Source organism: Ruditapes philippinarum, unplaced genomic scaffold (genome assembly GCF_026571515.1).
Source record: "Ruditapes philippinarum isolate M1 unplaced genomic scaffold, ASM2657151v2 ctg1025_1_1_1_1, whole genome shotgun sequence".
NCBI lineage: Eukaryota > Metazoa > Mollusca > Bivalvia > Venerida > Veneridae > Ruditapes > Ruditapes philippinarum.
In genome coordinates this window covers 36,815-58,818 of record NW_026857505.1, presented here as the reverse complement: position 1 = coordinate 58,818, position 22,004 = coordinate 36,815, and the positions used below count along the sequence as shown (strand labels likewise).

At 32.7% G+C, this 22,004-nt stretch overlaps 2 protein-coding genes across 3 annotated transcripts; both read left to right on the top strand.

Moving 5' to 3' along the window:
* Window positions 1-2,122: 2,122 nt before the first annotated feature.
* LOC132749979 (uncharacterized) lies at window positions 2,123-9,497 on the top strand. 2 transcript variants are annotated; one of them, XM_060739925.1, is made up of 4 exons: window positions 2,123-2,226; window positions 3,474-3,692; window positions 4,567-4,714; window positions 6,441-9,497. In XM_060739925.1, exons 2-4 carry the CDS (start codon window positions 3,516-3,518, stop codon window positions 7,823-7,825), a joined length of 1,710 nt encoding a protein of 569 aa, XP_060595908.1. In that variant the 5' UTR covers window positions 2,123-2,226; window positions 3,474-3,515; the 3' UTR covers window positions 7,826-9,497. The 2 variants fall into 2 exon arrangements, with proteins under 2 accessions (XP_060595908.1, XP_060595909.1); XM_060739926.1 differs by having other exon boundaries at window positions 2,205-2,292.
* Window positions 9,498-17,475: 7,978 nt separating this feature from the next.
* Window positions 17,476-20,243, top strand: LOC132749985 (zinc finger protein Gfi-1b-like). Its single transcript, XM_060739935.1, has 4 exons — window positions 17,476-17,491; window positions 17,817-18,349; window positions 18,866-19,521; window positions 19,988-20,243. The coding sequence occupies exons 1-4, from the start codon at window positions 17,476-17,478 to the stop codon at window positions 20,241-20,243; spliced, it is 1,461 nt and encodes a 486-aa protein (XP_060595918.1).
* Window positions 20,244-22,004: the final 1,761 nt, after the last annotated feature.

Sequence of the window (22,004 nt, the reverse complement as noted above, 5' to 3'; positions counted from 1 at the left end):
TTATGCCAGAAGGACAAAGTGTTATCATCAGCATAATTATAAAGGGTGGATTTTTCTATTAAGTAAAATATATCATTATTGAAGATGTTGAATACCAGGGGCCCTAATATTGATCCTTGAGGGACACCCTTAATAATATTATCCCACTGGCTGGTATAATCCCCTAGTTTAACCCTTTGTTTCCACTTTTGGAGGTAACTGCTCATAAGGTTACAAGCGTTATCGGACAGACCATAAGCCTTAAGTTTAAGGATAATTAAATCATGTGGAAGACAGTCGAAGGCCTTTGATAAATCTATTAGTATTGCTCCGATGAACATGTTTTCATCAAGGGCCTTTTTCCAGTCTTCCACTAGCCTTAGTAGGGTAGTCTGACAGCCATATGATTTACGGAAGGCTGCCAGATAGGGATGAAAAATTTCCTCAAAGTAACCCGAGAGTTGGTCGTGGATAACCCTTTCATATAATTTGGACATGGTGGGTAGAATACTTACTGGCCTATAATTTTTTTCTATATAGGGGTCATCTTTTTTAAAAATTGGGGTTACTTGGGCAAGTTTTAGATTTTGTGGGAACTGACCTTGATTTAACATAGTATTACATAGATCTCTAATGGGACGGGTCAGGGAGGGTTTGCCTGCAATTATGACATTTGGTGGAATTTGATCAACTCCAGTAGCCTTTTTTGGATTTAACCTTTTTATGGACTTAGATATATCTTGTTCAGTGACCAGTTTGAATGTAAATTGTGATTGTGGGCAATTATAATTTATTTTATCTATGCTTGGGTGTGTGAAGGTGTCTTGTTCATTTTCTTCTATACCAATGTTTTTTGCAATGTTGACATAGAAAGAGTTAAGTGTGTTGGCGACTGTGGGTTGGTCAGACAATAGTTCCCCATCTGACTTCTTCAGTATTATTGGATTGTCTGTTTTATTAGTTGGTTTTTGTGATAGGAAGGGCTTGATGGTAGGCCAGAAATCTTTTGATTTTGGCCCGCCACCGCACCTTTCATGAAAATATGTAGTGATTGAGTCCCTTTTAGCCGTTATAAATTACAAAATAGAGAGAAATAAAGAATCCCTAAAGAAAGCCAAACAAGACAAAATTGAAAATGTTATTAAGCCTGTTCATGGAGGTAATGGAAAGTACAAGTTACCGTCCACGCGTCCTAGCACCGGCTTAAACAGAATCCAACATTTAATCATGGTAATGGTGAAATTTGGAATTTAGAAACAGCCCATCCGCAGATGTGTTCATACGGCACTCTCGTGTCATTCCATGAAAAGCGGCGTATGGTACCCAAGAGAAAGAATGTACATGTATGTGCCTTAAACGAGAAAACAATGGGCGGAACTAAATAAAATGGAATTTTGAAAGGGGATCAGAGGTTATAGTAACACTTATATAAATCTTCTAAGGTTGAGAATTTACTCTTGTTATAAATTTGTGATCATTTTGTCTCCGTGTAAAACATTGATTCTCATAGAACCTGACCTCTATTACAAGTGATTCAACGTTATTCAAGTAGGAAAATTGGAACCACCCAACTAGAAAAATGACAAAAGTAAAAAACGTACCACATAGAACAATAACGTTGTGTTGAACGATCGTTAATGATGGGATATATAATATCCTTATATGATACCTTTATAGGAGTATTGCATGTACAATACTGTAGTGTAAACTGCAATTTTAGTATAAATTTCAATTTAAACTCTATATTTAATATTTTACATGTCTCTTTCGTATTTTTGAAAGTGGGCGAAGGGAAGATCTCAGAACTTGTGTATAGAAATTGTGCAAATTAATGGCGATTGAATCATCATCGGGATTAATCATCATAGGGATTATTTTTGAAAAAAAAAATTATTTGCTAATAATATACGTCTACAAACAGAAAATTCACCGTAAAATTCTATTAAAACGGTACAATTCAAATTTTAAAAGTCACTCTCGCTCACTTTCGTCAAAAATCTCACTTTCTCATTTTAGGCATACCGCTGTACAGTAATGTATTGCATATTTTTACAAAGGCGATAAAAAAAGAATAAAAAAGGAAACTAGCACAGAAACTTTGCATGATTACAGAATATCATATATATCAGATCATATGTACATGTATGTTTCCGTGAAGAATCTTGTTGTTTGAAAAATATCTTTGTGGTATTTGCAAAAAAAATAGTGGCCCATGGCCTTGATTAAAGTAGTTCCGGTTGAATTGTGGTGAGACGATTAAAGTTTTTATTGCAATCACTTCGTATACATGTCATCAAAGTTAGAATTATTAATGTAAGGAAACAATTAGCACATTACGCCTCCATTTACATATGCATATATAATATAAGACAAGTCTGTGAACACAGGTGATATAACGATATTGACATGTTAATCGTTGTTTGCTTGACCCAGAAATTTGTTTAGAAATTATAGAAACTGCAGGACAAGAAAGAAATCCCTATTTAATTGCTGTGTGATAAAGGTTTTATGGAAGCTTTAGAATGTGGTTAAACTGTGACTCCCGTTGAATGTTTTACTGACATAAAAATAATCGGAAATTATTATGAACAATGCAAATCTTGAGCTCTGTCAAATCTGAACTGTTGACTAGTCAAAGGCTAGCCAAAAGTTTAGCCGTACATGAGTCACGTACGGCTAGCCAGGACACAATGCGTTGGCTAGCTGTACGAAACTTTACAAAATTATATGGAACTTCCATTGGAAGTCGAAAATGCATGTGTTATTTTGGGCCTGTCTAAAACGCGGACGTCTAAAGCGGACAAAGAGGAAAAAAGCGGACGATATAGATATATAGTGTAGACTGATTGATGATTATTTTGGGCATTGGTGAAGTTTATAAACATTATGTGTAATTGGATTTATACTTTAATATTCAAAAAAAAAATAATTAATTAGCCAATAAGTAATTTATGATTGAATGCCAATGAATTTTATTACGTTTCATGACACATTTTTGGACTTTCTAAATATGGAAAACTTATATAAGTAACAAACGGATTAAATGAATTTGTCTTTAAAAATACAATGACGGTACTAAATTGACAACAGCTGTATGTAGTTAAGGATATATGTATTTCATTCTGGCAATGTTTTTGTCTGTCTTTATGCGGACAAAATTTGTGTTCGCAAAATAAAAAAAAATCATTGGTATTTCAAATTCAAAACTTTGTAAGAGATTTTTTAATCATATAAAGTTAATTAATATAAATAAGTAAAGACAGGCTGTTGTTTTTAATTGATACAATATATGCGTGCTGCAAATTAACGGTAATTATATAAGTGTGAACATCATGCTAAGTCGGCACTTATGTGCAATGCAGGAAAATTGTTTTAAACATTTAATGATAAAATATATACCATTTTAATTTCAACATAAATTTATAATGAAAAGATACCTTTGTTATTTTTAAAACTTTATTTACAAAAATTAATAATTAATCATTTATTTTCAGGTAAACATTGTCTTTTAAGGGTTAAATAAAACATATTGATTCATGCAAAACATGGAATCAGATGTTACCAAAAATAGATTATCATCAAACATGGCCAACAACCAGGTTACTGGCAACTTGCATGCCAATGCTGGTCAAGGGTCAAGCTTGGACAATCATAACTGGAAACCAATGGATACAGAGGACACTCAAACCACAATAAACCAAGTTCAAGAAATGGTAGGTCATTCTGATATGTCAGGTTGGAAAATCTTGAATAAATCTTTATCTACAAATTGCAATGGCTGACAAATGAAATTGGTTTATTCTTTTTACTTGGAAATATTTTAAGTTTCTGCAAATTTAAAACATCTGAATTTATTTCAGCAGACAAAACTTACGTTCAACTATATTTCAAATTGTTAGCGATAGTAAGTTGGGTTAAAGTATACAGTGACACTGGTGTTTTATGTTCTTTGTTCCTGTTCTTGGTAGAAGGTAATTAATAAAAAAAACAAGTGATAATTTTTGTGTGTTTAGTCCATTTAATTCTTTGATATTCTATGATGGTTTTTATAGAAAACTTTGAGTAATTACCTAATTCACTCAAATTGTTCATTATAATGGGACTATGTTGTAGGCAAGACACAGTCTTAGTGGTCAGAGATTAAAATTGGGTCTTCCTTCCAAATTATAACTTAAATAAAATCCTATTTAATTATTTTGAAATGAATGCAGGGTTTACAATGCATGTTGCTATACAGCCCTATAGGGATTAGGGAATGCTTTTTAAAGGCAACTTGTATTACTTAATTCAAATTATTAAACTGTTGAGTGCCCAATGCAGTCAATGAATTTAAGATTTTGAACTTCCAGACCGGAATTCCAGTTTTGAATTTATTCTACTATGTATTTAACTACATTTTCTTAAAAATTTCACTGGCCTGAACTGATTTACACTCACTAGGCCATGGGCCACCAGGCCAGTGCTAAATTAGATGTCTGCAAATGATAATATTACATAGGGCTACCAGGATTAGCAATATAGCAAATGACAAGAGAGTGGTCATATATAAGTCTTAAAGGTGTTTAAAATGTCCATTATTTATTTCAGCTTGAACAGGTCAGTTCAAGGGGTGTTCAGTCTATGCTAGTAACTGTTGGTCCATTTGGTGAAATAAGTATTCATGGATCACAGAAGGGACAATTGTTTCTGAAGGAGAACTCTGATATTGGGGACAGATTTGCTAAAATGTGTACAGGTAAATGATCTTAAGTTGTAGGTAATAACTTAGACATGGACTAGGCTCTTGAGGCAAAATTTCCAAAGAAATAGGGTATAATGGTGTGATAAGGATAAAAAAGTTTTGCACTTTATGATTTTGTTATCCCGTGTCTATGACAGAAGCAATAATGAAAACTATATCAACAGTAAAATGCCACAGCTATTTTCGCTTCAATACAGTGTGACCAGTTTATCTTCTCTTTGCAGGTCAATTTTATAATTCAGGGCATTTTCACCCGATCATAAGGCCCCATTCCCAATCAAAAATAGTAGCCAAAAAAGTCCCAAAAAAAAACGAACAAAAAAAAACTGTTTCCACTTCTGAGAAATACTGAATTGTTTTGACTTGTTTTGAGTTATATGATCATACACATCTTCAAACCATGAAAGTTATGTAGAGAAAGTGTTTTCAACTTTTTAAAAGGGCCCATGCTTTTTTGATTTGTAAAAAAAAAACAAGATTTATCTTTTCGAAATTGTGAAATTTTAGCTTTATTTTCCTTAAATTTGTGAGAGAAGCAGTTTGATAATGTCTAAATTTGTGAAAAAAAATTACAAATATTAATTTTCCTGTATTTAATTAAAATGAACATTCACGTGAGATATTTCAACATTAACTGTTTAAATGACAAAGGATTCATTTACTTGTAAATGGCTTGGAATATATAAGAGATGAGGGTTATAGCTCGAAATTTTGTTGTAATATTGTTTTGTGGTAGCAGTCAAAAGAAATATTGATTGCCCAAATGGGATTGTGAAGGGGCAATATTGAAATTGTGAGGTCTCTATAAGGCCCTTGTTATATGGTGAAATTTAATTTTGATATTTCATTCTGCAAACTTTTTAATCTCATGATAGAAACTTTACTTTTCAGTAAAATTCAGCTGTGTGAATGGGTACAAGTTTCAGGCATTAGCCTGAAGTTCAGATTTTTTCTACTCTTGAAAGCTCTTTTTTCCTTATAAACCCAGTTGAAATGATACTAAATTCATGGTTTTCAGGTTTTCTTATATTTTTAACTTGCACACATGTGTGTATCACTATTATGTCAACAAAATAAGGATTATTTCATATCCCAACCAACCCACTGTGCCCTCTATTGAAACTTAAGTTCAAGGAATAAAATGAGGTAATTCGTTTAAAATAACAGTATTTTTATACCTTCACTGGTGTGTGGAAGGGTTGGTGGCATATAGGTTTGCCCTTGTTGTTCATCATGCTGTTCTATTATCTTGCTGATAGTCAGTAAACTGACAAAGCAGTCATATTGGGGTGCACTTGTCCTATGGATACCTCTTTAGATAATTATGTATTTATTACACATCTTGCCTTGTATTTAAATCATTTATCTCATATAAGCGGAAACTGTGTAAGAATAAAGCGGCCAGTTTTTTATATTTCAAGGGTTGACGGCAAAACTGTAGTAACTTATATGAAATCAAGGAGGGTTTACAACAGTTTTCCTGTCAACCCTCAAATTTTCTGAATCAGAAATGATAGGGCTCATCTTCTCAGGTTGTTCCTTTTTATTATGATTTCTAAACTAGAATTTCAGAAAAATGTATTTCTACATAGTAAATTTTACACTGTATTTTTCTAGCATAATATGTAGGATCAGTTTTAGGTTAATTTTAAATTTTTAAACAGTAATAATGCTTTTATGATAATTGAGAAAATGAGCTATCTATTGTTTCTGTTTTCAGATCATGATGTGTGGACTTTACTTGGTGCACAAAAAAGATTCCTCGAAATTGGTCGAGCCAATCAGAACAAAGGCGTTTTCAATGAGAAGGGAGATTACCCTTTAGATTTTTCACATGAAAGAGGGAGTTATTTCCCTGCACAAACTGGAGCTAGTGAAAGAGGGACAGCTCAAGATAACTCATTTGTGCAAGGTATATTGTCTCAGGGTGGAAACCAAAACAAATCATACCAACCAAATACATTCCTCCATGGGAATTTTAGCCAGTATGATACCCGACCATTTCATACTGGCTCGTTCTTTCAGGGTGGATTTACTCAAGGACTGCCTGGTACTGAAAATTTCCCGCAACCGAATTTTATGCAAAGTGTTGATGCTACAGCTAATATGAATAATCCTATGATATCTGTTCCGCAAACTAACATGACTGTGTCACCCTCTGAGGTATCACATGACAAAAGCAATGGTATCTCACAAAGTGAGGCAGATCTTATAAAAGAAATGCTAAACAGTACCCCAGTTCAAGAAGTGTTACATTCCTCAGGAAAGCCGAATAAGGAAAAAGTAAAAACTAAGGAAAAGATTGACAAAGATAAAGATGCTCTGAAGAGGAAAAGGGAACGAAGGCCAGAAACATGGCAGAGAAATGTGAAGAAAAAATTAAAGACAGAGGGAAAGGCTTATGTTAATGCAAAAGGTAAACTAGTTCCTGCAAAGAAAATGAGGAAAGTTGATTGTACTAAGTGTAAGCAAAGATGTACTGAGAAAATCTCAGAAGAAACAAGAAAGAAAATATTCGAATGGTTTTGGAAGTTGGGATCTTACACAGCTCAGAAAGAGTTTGTTGTTTCACGCGTTACCCAGGTCGCAACAAAAACTAGTAAGAGAAGACATGTACATAGGCTTTTCTCATTTGAGATCAATGGTAAATATGAATCTGTGTGTAAGCCGTTCTTTTCTAAAACACTGGGCATTGGTGATAGTTACATATACAAAGCATTTGAGCAGAAGGCTCGTGATTTGTTTGTTCAAGATGGAAGAGGAAAGCACGCTCCAGTGAACAAAACATCAGAGGAGCAAATTGACACCGTACATAAACATTTAGCCTCGTACCTTGCGGAATATTCGGTACAAAGTCCTTTACCAAAGAGTATACATGCAGTAAAGTGGTATGATGAATATATATTCATGTGCGGAAACGAAGACAAAAAACCTGTGTCAAAACACATTTATAGAAAGATATTTCAGGAGTATGCACGGAGATATCCAACGCCACCGGAGAAAAAGAAATCCGATGACCAAAATTCAATACCTGGTTCAGGGTCATCCAGTAAAGATATGCATATTTCAAACAATCTATCTAACAGCTCTATAGACTCATCATAACCATTTATTTATTACTGCTGATTTGTTTTGACTAATTCTATATACTAGTAGCTTTGTTAAAACCAGTCCAAAAGTTTTTTTTTTGTGTTTTTTTTTTTTTGTTTTAATTAATAATTATCGCAACAAAGGATGGGCATTGTCTGTTATTTTAAAGCATAAAAAGTTGTGAGAAAGGAAGTTGTTTTGTATAAGTTCAATTTAAAAGTTTTTTTATATATCAAAGGTTTGTACATGTACTTATTTTGGGCAGATGGTTGTTTTTGTTCTTAGCTGATGCAATATGAATCATGGTATTTGTCATCAAGTAAGACATGCAAATTTTATAGATCTGTTTTTTTAATATTGATAAAATATAATTCATAGTAAACAGTAGGTTTTCTTGTACTTATAGGCTTGCTGGCTTAATTAACAACACAAAATTTTCATTTATTATAAAATTATCATTTTCTTGAAATAATATAGATTTATACTGCAGGCAATTCTCAAAAAATAGAATGTTATCCATTCTTTTTCAATGTCATTGTCACAAGCCAGGGTAAAACCGAGCATCTGTTATAAGTTCCTAGGTTAGGGCCAAATGTTGTGAAACTAGGCAGAATTTTTTTTTTTCTCACAAAATAAAAGGATTGTAGATTTGATTGTTATGAATGATGCTTGTAGGCTTAACACTCATAGATTGTCTGTTTGAGATAAGTTTTATTTTTCTTTTGTATATTTGTAGATTGATTGTATGAAATAGTTAGCTTTCATATACAAGTATGGTTATATATTTAATTTAATTTTAAGCTACATTTTGTTACTGACTTTGTTTTTTTTAAGTATTGTGAGGTTGTTGTTTTTTTTATGAATTTTTAATCAATTGCATTTTGTTTACAAATAGACAAAAGAATTTAGCTTACTTTAAGATGAGGTATTGCGATTGCCCTGTGTCCAGCATCCTCCAATCATTTTCCTGCAGTAGCATTTACTTTAAACAAAATCTCCTAAATCTTTTGCCTCAGAGTGGTAGATTTTTGTTATGAAACTCTATAGGAATAATATCTACTCAACAGCTTGTTAGATTTTGAAACTGTATAAAAATGACCCTTGGCTTGCACTTTGCAATGCTTGCTAAAATTGTGTCATTCCGCTCAACAAGATGGCTACGAGAGCTATAATTGAATATTATATATTGAAATAAACTTGAAAAAGCTTACTTGTAGGCATATTTTGCTTAAAGGGACTTAACTCAGGATTTTTTAACATGAGGGGACTGGAAGATAAATGTTCCATTTGTTGAAGGTCTAAACTAATAACTTGTGTGCAAAATTTCAGACCATTTGCTCACTCTGTTTTTCCAGGACAACTATTATATTTGTGAAAAATGACTCACAATTGAAAAGCAATGCAGTGCTTTTCACTCTTATCCGGCTAAGAATAGCACACAAAACATAATTTGTTATTTATTTCCGAGTATATTTCTTAATCATCCTTGAATTTTCTGTTTTAAGTGCCCCAGTTGATCTATGTAATAAATTCAAATTTTAAGTTTTAAGCTTTTGAATCTCAGTGGAGTTCCTTTAAAGTCAATTAGAAAAATCAAAAACAAAAATTGCTAAAAGTACTTCAATCTGATTAATAAAATTGCTGTTTATAGTTAAATGTAGACTTAAATGTATGAATAAAATGGCTGCTTGCAGTTAAAATAAATAGACTTAAATGTATGAATAGAATGACATGTCCTCCTCAGCTGCATGGCAGATTTGATGATATTGACCTTAAAATGAAATCTTGTCCATGCAAATTCATATCAGGTGAGCAGTTGAGGGTCATCATGAACCTCTTGTGTGTTATGTACATTAATTTTAATTATGCTATTTCAATATTTATGTTAAATGATAGTAAGCATACAGATGCTTTTAATATGTAACAGTGTAGAAATATTTTTCAAGTGTCACTTATATGCAAAACAGGTTATGGCTGCATTACACAAGCACTGGTTTAGGGTCGTGCGCCTACTGGTATATTGTCTAGTTATTATTTATTTACTTTGTAATAATCCAAACAAAAAAGATATACAGACGGTATAGCTGCTTGACAAGTTTGAATGGGAGAAACTGGTATCTTCTACTGAAATATTATTAAAATTTCAAAGTTAGTTTCATGGTTTTACTTAACTTATAAGATTATTATTAATTTTGAGATCAATTACATTGTATTTTGAAATAATGAGTTTTGTTAAACATATTTACTTCAGTTGCAATTTTGTTAGGCCTTTCGTTGATTGAGAAATTCTGATGACCGTTGCATTGACCAACTTAAAACTTCCATACTCTTAAACCTTTAATCTGCTGGAACTGAAAGTGATAAGCCTTTGCTACCAGTATAGAGCCAGGCCAGCCTGCGCATCCACGCAGTCTTACCAGGCTCTATATTGTTTGTAGCTCAAATTTTGTATATTGATAATGGAATCCCTTCATTTTCTAATGGACTGCTCCAAATTTAAAACAGGGCTAAACCATTTTACAAATTCAGCTGATTTAGGGTTGTTCAATCACTTCCATCACAAAGCTTCCACTATTTTGTAATAACTATATGTCAATTAAACAGGTTTTAAATCTTGTTACTGTCTCTCTACCTCTGTGGGTTGAATCCTGTAAGGGACTTTTAATTTTTTTATGTGTTCGGAATATGTCCAGTTAGCTTCACACTCGCGTGCACCAGTGCAACAAATAATGCACTAAAGGGGCACCTTCTGTCTTTATCCATCAGTTAACTGGACAGTTTCTATATAACCTTTTACTGTGTCAGTTTGGCATTTAATTAACAACAAAAAATGTGTTACATGTATGTACATAGAGGAAAAAGCATATGATTATTGAATTGAAGTATAAGCTTGTTGAATAGGAGCAAAGAGTGAACAACCATTGTCAGTATAGCCAGTTTAAGAATTGCAGGTCACATGGGTTAAAACACACTCATTGTTTCTTACTAGGTCATTCAGAGAATGGAGAGTGTGTCTATAGCTCACAGCTTGTGCCTAAGCATGGAATATTACACTGATTGCTTCATACTGGATCATTCTGAGAATGGATTTGAGAGTGTGTCTATAAGTTCATAGCTTCCTACACATTCAAAACTAAAATAAATTCTGTATTAACTAAACCATTTTCTGCAAAGTAGTTATATTTACTCAATGTTTTTTGCATTGTCTACATTTTTTGTCTACTAATTTATTTTTCCGCTTTAGCTTTGCATGTAAGATAATGTTTCTAAATTAACATTGTGTTATCATTTATAAAAATGTCCAATTTTTAGCTCACCTGTCACAAAGTGACAGGGTGAGCTTTTGTGATCGCTTTTCATTCGGCGTCCGTCCGTCGTCCGTCCGTAAACTTTTACTTTAAATGACATCTCCTCATAAACCACTAAGCTAATTTCATCCAAATTTCACAGGAATGTTCCTTTGGTGGTCACCTTTAAAAATTGTTCAAAGAATTTAATTCCATGCAGAACTCTGGTTGCCATGGCAACCGAAAGAAAAAAACTTTAAATATCTTCTTTTAAAGAACCAAAAGAGCTACAGCTAAGATATTTAGCATGAAACATGTTCTAATGGGTGTCTACCAAGTTTGTTCAAATAAAAGCCCTGGGGTGAAAATTGGCCCCGCCCCGGGGGGTCATTGATTTTCCCTATATGCATATAGTAAAAACTTAAAAAATCTTCTTTTAAAGAACTCAAAGAGCTATGGCTAAGATATTTAGCATCAAACATGTTCTAATAGGTCTCTACCAAGTTTGTTCAAATAAAAGCCCTGGGGCAAAAATTGGCCCCGCCCCAGGGGGGTCATTGATTTTCCCTATATGCATATAGTAAAAACTTAAAAAATCTTCTTTTAAAGAACCAAAAGAGTTTAAGCTAAGATATTTAGCATGAAACATCTTCTAATAGGTGTCTACCAAGTTTGTTCAAATAAAAGCCCTGGGGTCAAAATTGGCCCCGCCCCGGGGGGTCATTGATTTTCCCTATATGCATATAGTAAAAACTTAAGAAATCTTCTTTTAAAGAACCAAAAAAGCTAGAGCTAAGATTTTTAGCATGAAACATGTTCTAAATATGTGTCTACCAAGTTTGTTCAAATAAAAGCCCTGGGGTCAAAATTGGCCCCGCCCCGGGGGGTCATTGATTTTCCCTATATGCATATAGTAAAAACTTAAGAAATCTTCTTTTAAAGAACATATCTTAGCATAAAACATGTTCTAATGGGTGTCTACCAAGTTTGTTCAAATAAAAGCCCTGGGGTCAAAATTGGCCCGCCCCGGGGGGTCATTGATTTTCCCTATATGCATATAGTAAAAACTTAAAAAATCTTCTTTGAAAGAACTCAAAGAGCTATGGCTAAGATATTTAGCATCAAACATGTTCTAATAGGTGTCTACCAAGTTTGTTCAAATAAAAGCCCTGGGGTCAAAATTGGCACCGCCCCGGGGGTCATTGATTATCCTTATATGTGTATAGCAAAAACTTAAAAAATCTTCTTTGAAAAAACCCAAATAGCTAGAGTTTAGATATTAAGCATGAAACATCTTCTAGTAAGTGTCTACAAAGTTTGTTCAAATAAAAGCCCTGGGGTCAAAACTGGCCCGGCCCCAGGGGTGTCATTGTTTTTAACTATATGTGTATAGTAAAAACTTTAAAAAAATCTTCTTTCAATAAAGCCCAATGAGCTAGAGCTTAGATGTTTAGCATGAAACATCTTCTTATGGGTGTCCTACCGAGTTTGTGCAAATTAAAAGCCCTTGGGTTAAATTGGCCCTGCAACGTTGGGGGGGTGGGGGTTGGGGGGCCTATATACAGGTGAGCGACCTCAGGGCCATCATGGCCCTCTTGTTTGGATGAAAACTTTGGATTTTTTTTTTGCATTTATTAGTTGACACAAATTAAAATTGACTATCGATCTTGGTTTGAAATTTTGTTTTTTCTATTCACATATTTAAGGAAAAATAAAATGTTTTCCTCTTTTTTTTTTGCCATAAAGGGTATAATTTTCTAGTTAATTTTAACTCATTATAAGTAATTAATTAGATAATAAATATTTTGTTTTTTATAAGATTATATTTCATATTTTAACATTTATATGATTGAGTTTACCTTTTAAGAATATATGCTGTTGTTATTTCAGTATTTCTTCTTTAAGTACCTTTTCATGTGTACAAGTACAATTGGCCTAGTGATTTAAAAGTTTTACACATTGTTTATATCTCGATCATTTAAATAATCAAGAGAGCTGTTTTACTCATAACTCGGTTGGCATTACACTTTGGTTAAGTTTTGTGCACAAAGTTGATATGGAGAGTAATTGGTCAAAACTTCACACTTGTATTTGAGAGCATAATAGGAGGTTTCTATTGAAGGCCCATAACTCTTAACATGGATTTTAACAAAATTAAGGCCCCTTTTTAAGATTAAAAAAATTCACATTATCCAGCCTCTTGTTTTATTATTATGCACTGAGAATAGTCAAGCATGCTGTCCTACCAACAAACTCTTGTTATATTTTGCTTTTTGGCTTAAAGAGGCTTTTATGTGATTCTTTAGAGTGGCGAGTTGTTGATCATACAGTTTATCTCTCTCTTTGTTTCTTAGATTATGTCAATTAAAATCATCAATATTTTATAAGCCGAAATGGTACAATTTATAGTTTTCAACATAAAATTATGCTTTCTACAATATGTCACAAATGTAATGTCATGTCCAGATATAGGAATACATGAAATGCTCCTTATATTTGCTTTGCAGGACTTCATGCATGCTATCACTATGGGCTATAGATTTATCCCTAGTTTCACTTAACATTTTCTCACCTCTTTTTGCCTAGGTATTTAAATAATTGTTCTCTTGCATGAGCGAAAAGGTTAATTCAAGGGAACCAAGTGATGTTAAAGTTTTTTATATTTTTCTTTTTTCTAAGGTACAACATGCAATATGCTTTTAGATTCTGTTTATATTGCAAGTATACTAGGTATTTGAATATATATATCTGTAGCTTTAATAGTTAATACTCACATTATTATGTATTTCTTATGCTGAATTTTTTAAAATTATTATTGAAAAGTGTGAAAAATCTTTATAAGATTTTTGTTTTCATTATGAAATTTCTATATACCGTTTATAATAATAAATGCTAATTTTACTTATTTTTGTATACTGAACTTAACCTTTAACCTATTGGAGTGGAAAGTGATTAGCCTTTGCCATCATTCTATCCCGGCAAGCCTGGGCACCTCTTCACTGTTGACTGATCGACTACTACGAAATTTCATCTTGATATCTCCAAAGTTCATGATGTGCAGTTAAAAAAATGGAAGCTGGACAAGAAAATTAAAGATAAACAGGTTAAAGGAGCTCTACTGTGGTCTAAAAGCCTAGAAATATAAATTTGAAATTTTTACATTGATCAAGTGAAAAAATTAAAATGGAAAAAAATCTGTAACGGATTATATAGACATATATTTGAAAATCTATATTTGTGCAATTTTAAGCGAGAGTAATGTGAAAAAACGTTGGGCCAAGGGGCTTTTCAAATTTCTGCCCATTTTGGCCCTTTTAAAAAAATTTAAATTTCAAAAGGGTGAAAAATATCTGAAAAATGCAGAAAAAAAATTTGGTCCAAAACCTACATAAAATTTAGTAAAAAAATTGGGGGGGAATTTATTTCCATTCTTTCATGTAAAAAAAACCTTTTCAGGGGTTTTTCCCTTTTTAAGGGGTTCAAATGAAATTGATGTTTCATATACTGGTATATTAAAAAATAAGAAAAAGGGAAGTTTACTAGTGAATAAAACCATGTAGCCTGTTATAAAAAATTTAATTTTTATTTTGGGTTTTTTTCCAAACCAAAATAAATTAGTGTTTTTTATATAAAGGTTTTTTTTATTTTTTTTGATGAAATTTTTTTTGAAAAGAAAAGGTTTTTGAAAAAAAAAGGTATTAAAAAATTGTAAAATGGAAGGGCAACCCATTCCCCCTTTACCAAAAATCTTATTTAAATTTAAAAACTTTTTTTTTATTACGCTACTCCCCAAAAATTTTTGAATTTTTACCCCACAATATTCGGTCCCGTCAAAAACCAAATCAGGGAAATTCCATCATGTTCAAAAACCATAGAAAAACCCCTTACTTATGAGGCCTCAAAATGGGGTACCAAAATTTTTTGATTATTTTGTATAAAGGGAAGGAGTATTTTCCCGTACAAAAAAATCAAAAACCCTTTGGGAATTATAAAATTTTATTTCGGCCCCTATTTTTTCATTTACAATTTTTTAAAACAGCCAATTATCTCAAAAATAAATAGATGAAATTTTCAGGGTTTGGGACCGTAGACTAAACGGGGTATCAAATTCCCGGTACCGTTCCCCCCAACGCATTCACATGAAATAGCATGCTTGTATACATGATTTTTTTACGCTTTCCAAAAACCATAAAATTTTTTTTAAATAGAAATTTTGGGTAAAAATTTTCGGGAAAAATTAAACAATTTTTTAAATCACATTCCCTATTTATCTGAAAAACAGTTGGTTTTTAGGGGAAAAAAACCCTTTTAACAAGCCCCCACGTGTAAATTTTTTTGGCGCATCGCGCAAGGACGGAACCCCCCAGAGAAAACAAGGTCACGTTTTGAGGGGACGCCCCCGGGGAAAAGTGATTTAAAATGAAAATTTTTTAATGCGTATTGCCGAATGAAAACTTAGTTTTTTGTCTCTTTTAAATGTATCTGTTTTGATTTAAAAATAAATTTTTTAAAGAATCAAGAAAAAAATAAAAGGCTTTAAAGAAAAAATAGGGGGTTAACTGCTTCTGAAACGGGGAACTGCTCCATGCCAGTATGTTTTTTAAAATTTGTTGTTTTTTCCTGTTCTTGTATAGACCCATAGGTGATATTTATATTTTTTGCAGTATTTACACCTTTATTGAAATATAACCAATAAAACTTTCAGCATTTTGCAACCACATGATGTTTCCAGTAGAAATCAAATATTGGAACTGATCTTATCAATTTATACGTCTCAATTTTCATTTCCAGAGTCCAAAAAAATCTATATCAGATGTTTTTTATCGTATCTCCCAAAAATTTTAGAGTCCAAAATGTATTTTTTACTCTATCTAGCCTCATTTTCATATTTGTGAAAATCTGTATCAAATCCTTATTGTACTTAGAGTCACAAAGTTCAGTCAAAATGTCAAGCAAAATGGTGGTGTGTAAAATAAAGAGGTCATTATACATTGTTGAGAACAGTACTGATTCTATTAGACTTGCACATATCTCCCAGGTTTTTAAACTTTATCCCCTTGTCCCCGAAAAAATTTCAGAAATTGTACGCAAACAATTTACAGAAACCTCATAATTTCATATAACCCTTTATGTTTTAAGTAAGCATTGTTTAAGCTATAGTTTTAACTATTTCATACATTTGGTTAAAGAAAATAACAAAAAATCCGCTTTTCCAGTAAAACAGTAAAGCTACTGTCAAGATATCTTATGTGGTATTTTGCTATAGTTTTACTGATGCATACAATGTGTTCAAAATATATAAAAAAACAGTTTTAGCTCCACTTTCCCGTTAAAAACCAAAGCTACACAACCCACACGGCAATGTCGTTACTCTGACATCAGCTTTTGTTTAACTTTTTGGTTAAGTAATTTACTTTTAAACCTCACAAACTATTACATTGAAACATCGATAGGCCCCTTGATGAGTTCTACCTGTCACAAAACTCATTTTCAGGTCAAAGATCGGTTACTGAAAAAATAATTTAAATGTTTTCTCAGAAACTGTCAAAGGAAAATTTGCTTTGGGATTTGGTTTATAACAAAATGTTTTTAAATAAAAATTGTTATCCCATAACCAATTTTTTAAAATTTAGGGTTTTTGTAAAAAATGCCCCTTTTTTGATTTTTTGATTTTTTTTCCTGTGCGGGTTTAAAACCATTTTTTTAAAAGTTTTAAAATTCTCGAAAAAAACCTATCAAAAGATATTCTTTTTTTAAAAATTTGGGAAAATTCTTTTTCTATTTCAAAACTTAAGGGGGCATTTCTACAGGGCAGATTTTTACGGGGCCCAACATTTTTTCGTTTAAGCATCTCCCTTTAAATTTACCTTTCTAAATTTTAAGGAAATCATTAGCTTATATGGGTTACGTATTTTTAACATACGACCGCAAATATTGATCGTTTGCTTTCCCCCTCGTTTTCATCATGTAGCCCAAATAACTCAATTTTAAAATTTTGGGAAAATTAATTTGCTCATCATAAAAAGGGGCCATTTCGTGGGGGGAAAAAAAAATTAATTCCCCTTAAAAACCCTTTTGAAAAAGGGAAAAGGAAAATTTTGACTCTTTAAAGCAGCTTTGCGTCCCAGATTAAAAGCAAAATTATCATGAAAATTTTAAAAAGTTTTAAAAAAGGGTTAAAATATTGTAAAGGAACAAAAAAAAAGAATTTAAAACATTCCCAAATGCCATTTTAAAAAATTCTTTTAAATTTCCCAATTAGAGGTCAAAAGAAATGCAGAACTTTGCCCCTTTTGCATACGTAAAAATATAAAAGTTGGTTTTGTTTTTCAAAATTTAAGAAAAGTATCAACGTAAAACTTGGAACCCTTGGTGATAATGGCAAAGGGCAATTGTAAAACAAGAGGCATTATCCTGAAAGCAATATATAAGAGTCATGCCCTTTTTATCTTAAATTTTGAAGCCGTGCTTCTGTAGATATTAAAGAAAGAAAGGGTGCATTAACCCACTTATACATGTTAAAAATTCTACATGGTTTTGATTTAACAATAAAAAAGTTTTTTGATTCTATGGGACCCCCAAATCAAAAAATGTGGGTTTTTGGTGTTAAAAGATTATGGTTCTTGGTAAATGCATTTTTTGGAAACCGTTTGTTTGTAAGTGTTGTGATATACTATTTCACCATTTTACGAACTGTTGTCTGATGATTTCTTTTTCAGATATCATTGACATAGCTGGTACACAGAGACAAGAGGGCGATGATATTGCAAACGATGACGACGATTTTGACGGTCATCTTACAGAGCTTGATGAGGACTCTGAAACTGATAATACATTGATAAATGAGACAGTAACAGATGAAGGATCAATTTTTCCCACAGCCTCGGTAAGTTCAAACAGCAAAAGAAGTAAGGGTAAAGGTATAAAAACTAGATCAATGAAAAACGACCAAAATGTTATGAAAGAAGAAAAGAAAACTGTTGTGAAAACACTAAAAGGTACAATAAAAGTAAACAAGGCCAGGTTTGAACCAAAACAAGACGAAAAATATCAAATAAAAGTGGATGTTAAGTCAGGCAGTGCTGAAGTAAAACGAGTTATTAAGAAAGAACAGAAGTCGCCTGTTAAAAGGCAAATGACAAAAGTTCGGCCGAAAGATACAATAAAGATAGAATTAAAAAGTGATGAAGATAACAATAAAGACAAGAAAGATGCTGATAGTAAAAGTAAGACAACGATTCGACAACAGACTGTAACAAGAACATATAATTGTACCAGATGTAACGAGCCGTTTCCATCAACAGTAGCACATAATAAGCACCTTCGTTCAAAATCATGTTATATTAAAAAGCATTACGATGAACCCGAAGGGAATGTTAAATGTAAGCTATGTAGTTCTTGAATTCCCCAGACAAAGATTTATTCTTGAGGTACACAGAGTCTGTACACGGAAGAACTCCATACCTTCGAAAACTTTAGTGTCATTTTCATGGATTTTGTTGTGAATTTCTATGTGAATGTAGAAACAAATGAAGGAGGAGACGGACATCAAATGTACTAAATGTGGGCAACATTTTAATGAAGAAAAGATTACTTTTACATCATATTATATTAATGCCATGGCGCAAAATATTGAATGTCAGTTATGTGAACACATTTGCGAATCTAGACATAAATGTTGGTTCGCACCAGCGTTCGCATGTGAAAAACCAACCTATGAAAGCATCGGGATGGCTTCCAATTTCTCAATGTAAAACCTGCCGCAAAGGCTTTAAAAACGAAATCTGATTTGGAGAGCACGAAAATATCTGCCAAACGAGCAACTGGTCCAGTAATATCTTTCCCGTGTGACCACTGTAAGAAAATTTTTTCGAGTGAAGAGTTTCTGTCAAAACATAAAGAAAATGCTCATTCTAATAAATACTCGAGTACGTATGAAGAGTGCGTGAAGGAATTCCCCTCGGAGCAAAAGTTGAAGCAACACCAGCTGATGCATAACGAGAGAAGTTTCATGTGTAGTATTTGTGGAAAGATCTGCAGCAGTAAAGGTAACTTTCAAATCCACATGAACTCTCATACGAATGAACGTAAGTTTGAATGTGATGTATGCAAAAAGGCATTTAAAACCAAAGATGTGTTATCAAAGCATAAACGAATCCATGGAGATACTCGTCAGTTTTGTTGCGAAATATGCGGTTGGGGTTTCAATCAGTCTGGAAGTTTGAAGAAGCACATGGACAGCCATCTCAATATCAAGCGTCATCAATGTGAGGTTTGCAGTAAGAAGTTTGCCAACAAAGCTTCGCTTGCTAACCATAAATTACAAAGTAATCATTTTGTTGAAGGAGATGAAAAGGACACTGTAAATGCAGAAAAGGCAAAGAAGTGTGAGTACTGTGACAAACTGTTCCCGCCCAATTCCTTGTATATGTACAAACGTCACGTTATAATACACACTGGAGTTAAACCACACACCTGTGACTTTTGGGGGAAAAAACATTCGTGACAGAACAAAATTTTTAAATTTTCAAGGCTTTTCAATTTGGGAAAAACCAAAAAACCCTTTTACGTTTCAAAACTGTGCGGGCGTGGGGGTTTTTGGGAGAAACCCTGCTCAGAAAGCCCTTTGGAGACTCAAACCCCCTTTTACAATATCCCAAAAATAAGGGGGTAAGCAAATGGAAAAATTGGGCGAAATTTTTAAGAAAAACTCATCTATGTCCCGTTTCCATACCCCCAAATACGACATCTCCCAAAATTTAAAAATGGTCCCCGAAATGGGTTTCGAAAAGGCCCATGACTCCGAAAAAAACGTACCCGGAAATATAATTTCAAAAAGTTTACGCAAACGCCCAAAACCCAAAAAATGCCAAATAAAAATTATGAACAGGGAAAGACCCACAAAAGTCGTTGAAAATATTCCCGAAACTTACGAGCAAGTCTCGCCAGCTAGTAGTTCACAAGGTATGCATGGAGACGCTGTGATGAACTTTCACGCGGGATTTACTGGGGATGCAATAGCGACGGCAATGGCCATAGCAAGTGCCGAGGACCACGACTCCGACATTCCGAAACATGAAACGGATCTCTCAAATAACTCAGGAGCCATAGATGCTGCATGGATGTATGTTAAACCATGGAAGTAATTTACAATTAAACAGGATACTAGTATATCACATACTGTACTAAAACAAAAGTTTGTGTTACTGACCGTAACTAGTGTTTTAATTTTGCTTCCGTGAAGTTTTTATAATAGATTTATTTTTCTTGTATTTTTGTTCTGATCTGATTTTTTTCTGATGTTTTTTGTTGTTGTTGTTGATATTTTATTATATTTGGAGCTTCTGTATATTTTTTCTTTCAAATAACAAATGAAAATAACCATAGTTTAGACTGTGTTAAATTTAGTTCAGATCTTAAACACTGTATTCTATAAAACACAAAATAATCTACAATATATTGTATTTTATCAAGTACTAGTAAACAGCAAAAATATTGGAAATACTTTGTTTCTTTAACCTTGTCCTTTATGGCCATTTAAAACTAAACAGAGTTTTAAAATTTTAATGATCGCCAAACGTAGCATAAAAGGGTGCAGACTTGACAACTTCGTACCTGTATTTCCTTCACATTGTGACATAAAACGACGATTGAAAGGAAGTGAGTCATTTCTAATTAAAAATGTAATGAAATGCATTTGGCATCATTAATCTGACACGTATGTTATATGTGGACTCTCTCACAACTCAAACCTTCTGAGTAAAGTTCTTATTATGGTGTTTTGTGTTGTGAAGTGTGTATTTATTTTTTCTCAATACAAATGACCGTTTATACAGTTTGGACAGCTTCGATTCTTATTATCAGTTTTTGCTTGTGTCCACAATAATAAAATACGGCTCTAATATAACAATTAAAACACGAAATAAATCGCGTTCAATATTCTCCTTTATCATAGTGAATTTTAGAACAGTATTAAGGAAAACTACTTTATGCTAACAGTTATATATTCCGTTGGATGACAATGTAGGCTATGTTCTAAGTCAGTTAGAAAATATTAAGCAAAATCTTTATTGCGCTCGTTATCACTCGAAGCACCTCCCCTTAATAAGATTTTAATTAAGTGGCGACATGGCCGAGTGGTTAACACTAGTATTCTAATTAGTGCTATACGCATGAGTTCAAACCCTGTCAGGGGCAAGTCGTTGTTTCCTTGAGCAAGAAATTTTACACTTATTGCTCAAAACCACGAACGGATTCGAAAGTGCGTATATAAGCTTATAGCTTCCTACAAAATCGAACTAAAATAAATTCTATAATTATAAACTAATAAGATTTTACTTAGTACTAGTATGTTCTAACTTTAACTTGAATTGCCGCATAATTTATGAAAGATGCAGTGAGCAAATTATGAATGATGATTAATTCACACTATACAAAACATATAAGAAATGTGAAAATATGTTCTTTTTTTTAAAAAAATCAGTATTTTCTTATTACGACCGTGTCACATTTGTATCGTTTCTGATCACACATTTGTGAAATATATCTTTTAATTGGACTTCAGGACTTATCCATTTGCTTATCCTATTAAGTGAATGTAATGAATGAATTTATGACGCCTTGACCGGTCAGTTTATACTTAGCGATCAGGTCACTTACGAAAACATTACACCTTCAGAAGTCTTTATTATAATTAAAGCGATTGTCGTATATATATTTGCATAAATATGATAATGTTTATATATAATAGAACATACATGGGATATGTTATATTAACGCATGGTATACACAATATAATGACTATTTCACCACTGCGATGATTAATAAAAATAGTTTTATCAGAAAATAAAAATCAGATCGTTTCATAATTATGCTATTATAGTTTTACATTAGTCAGATTTCTTCAG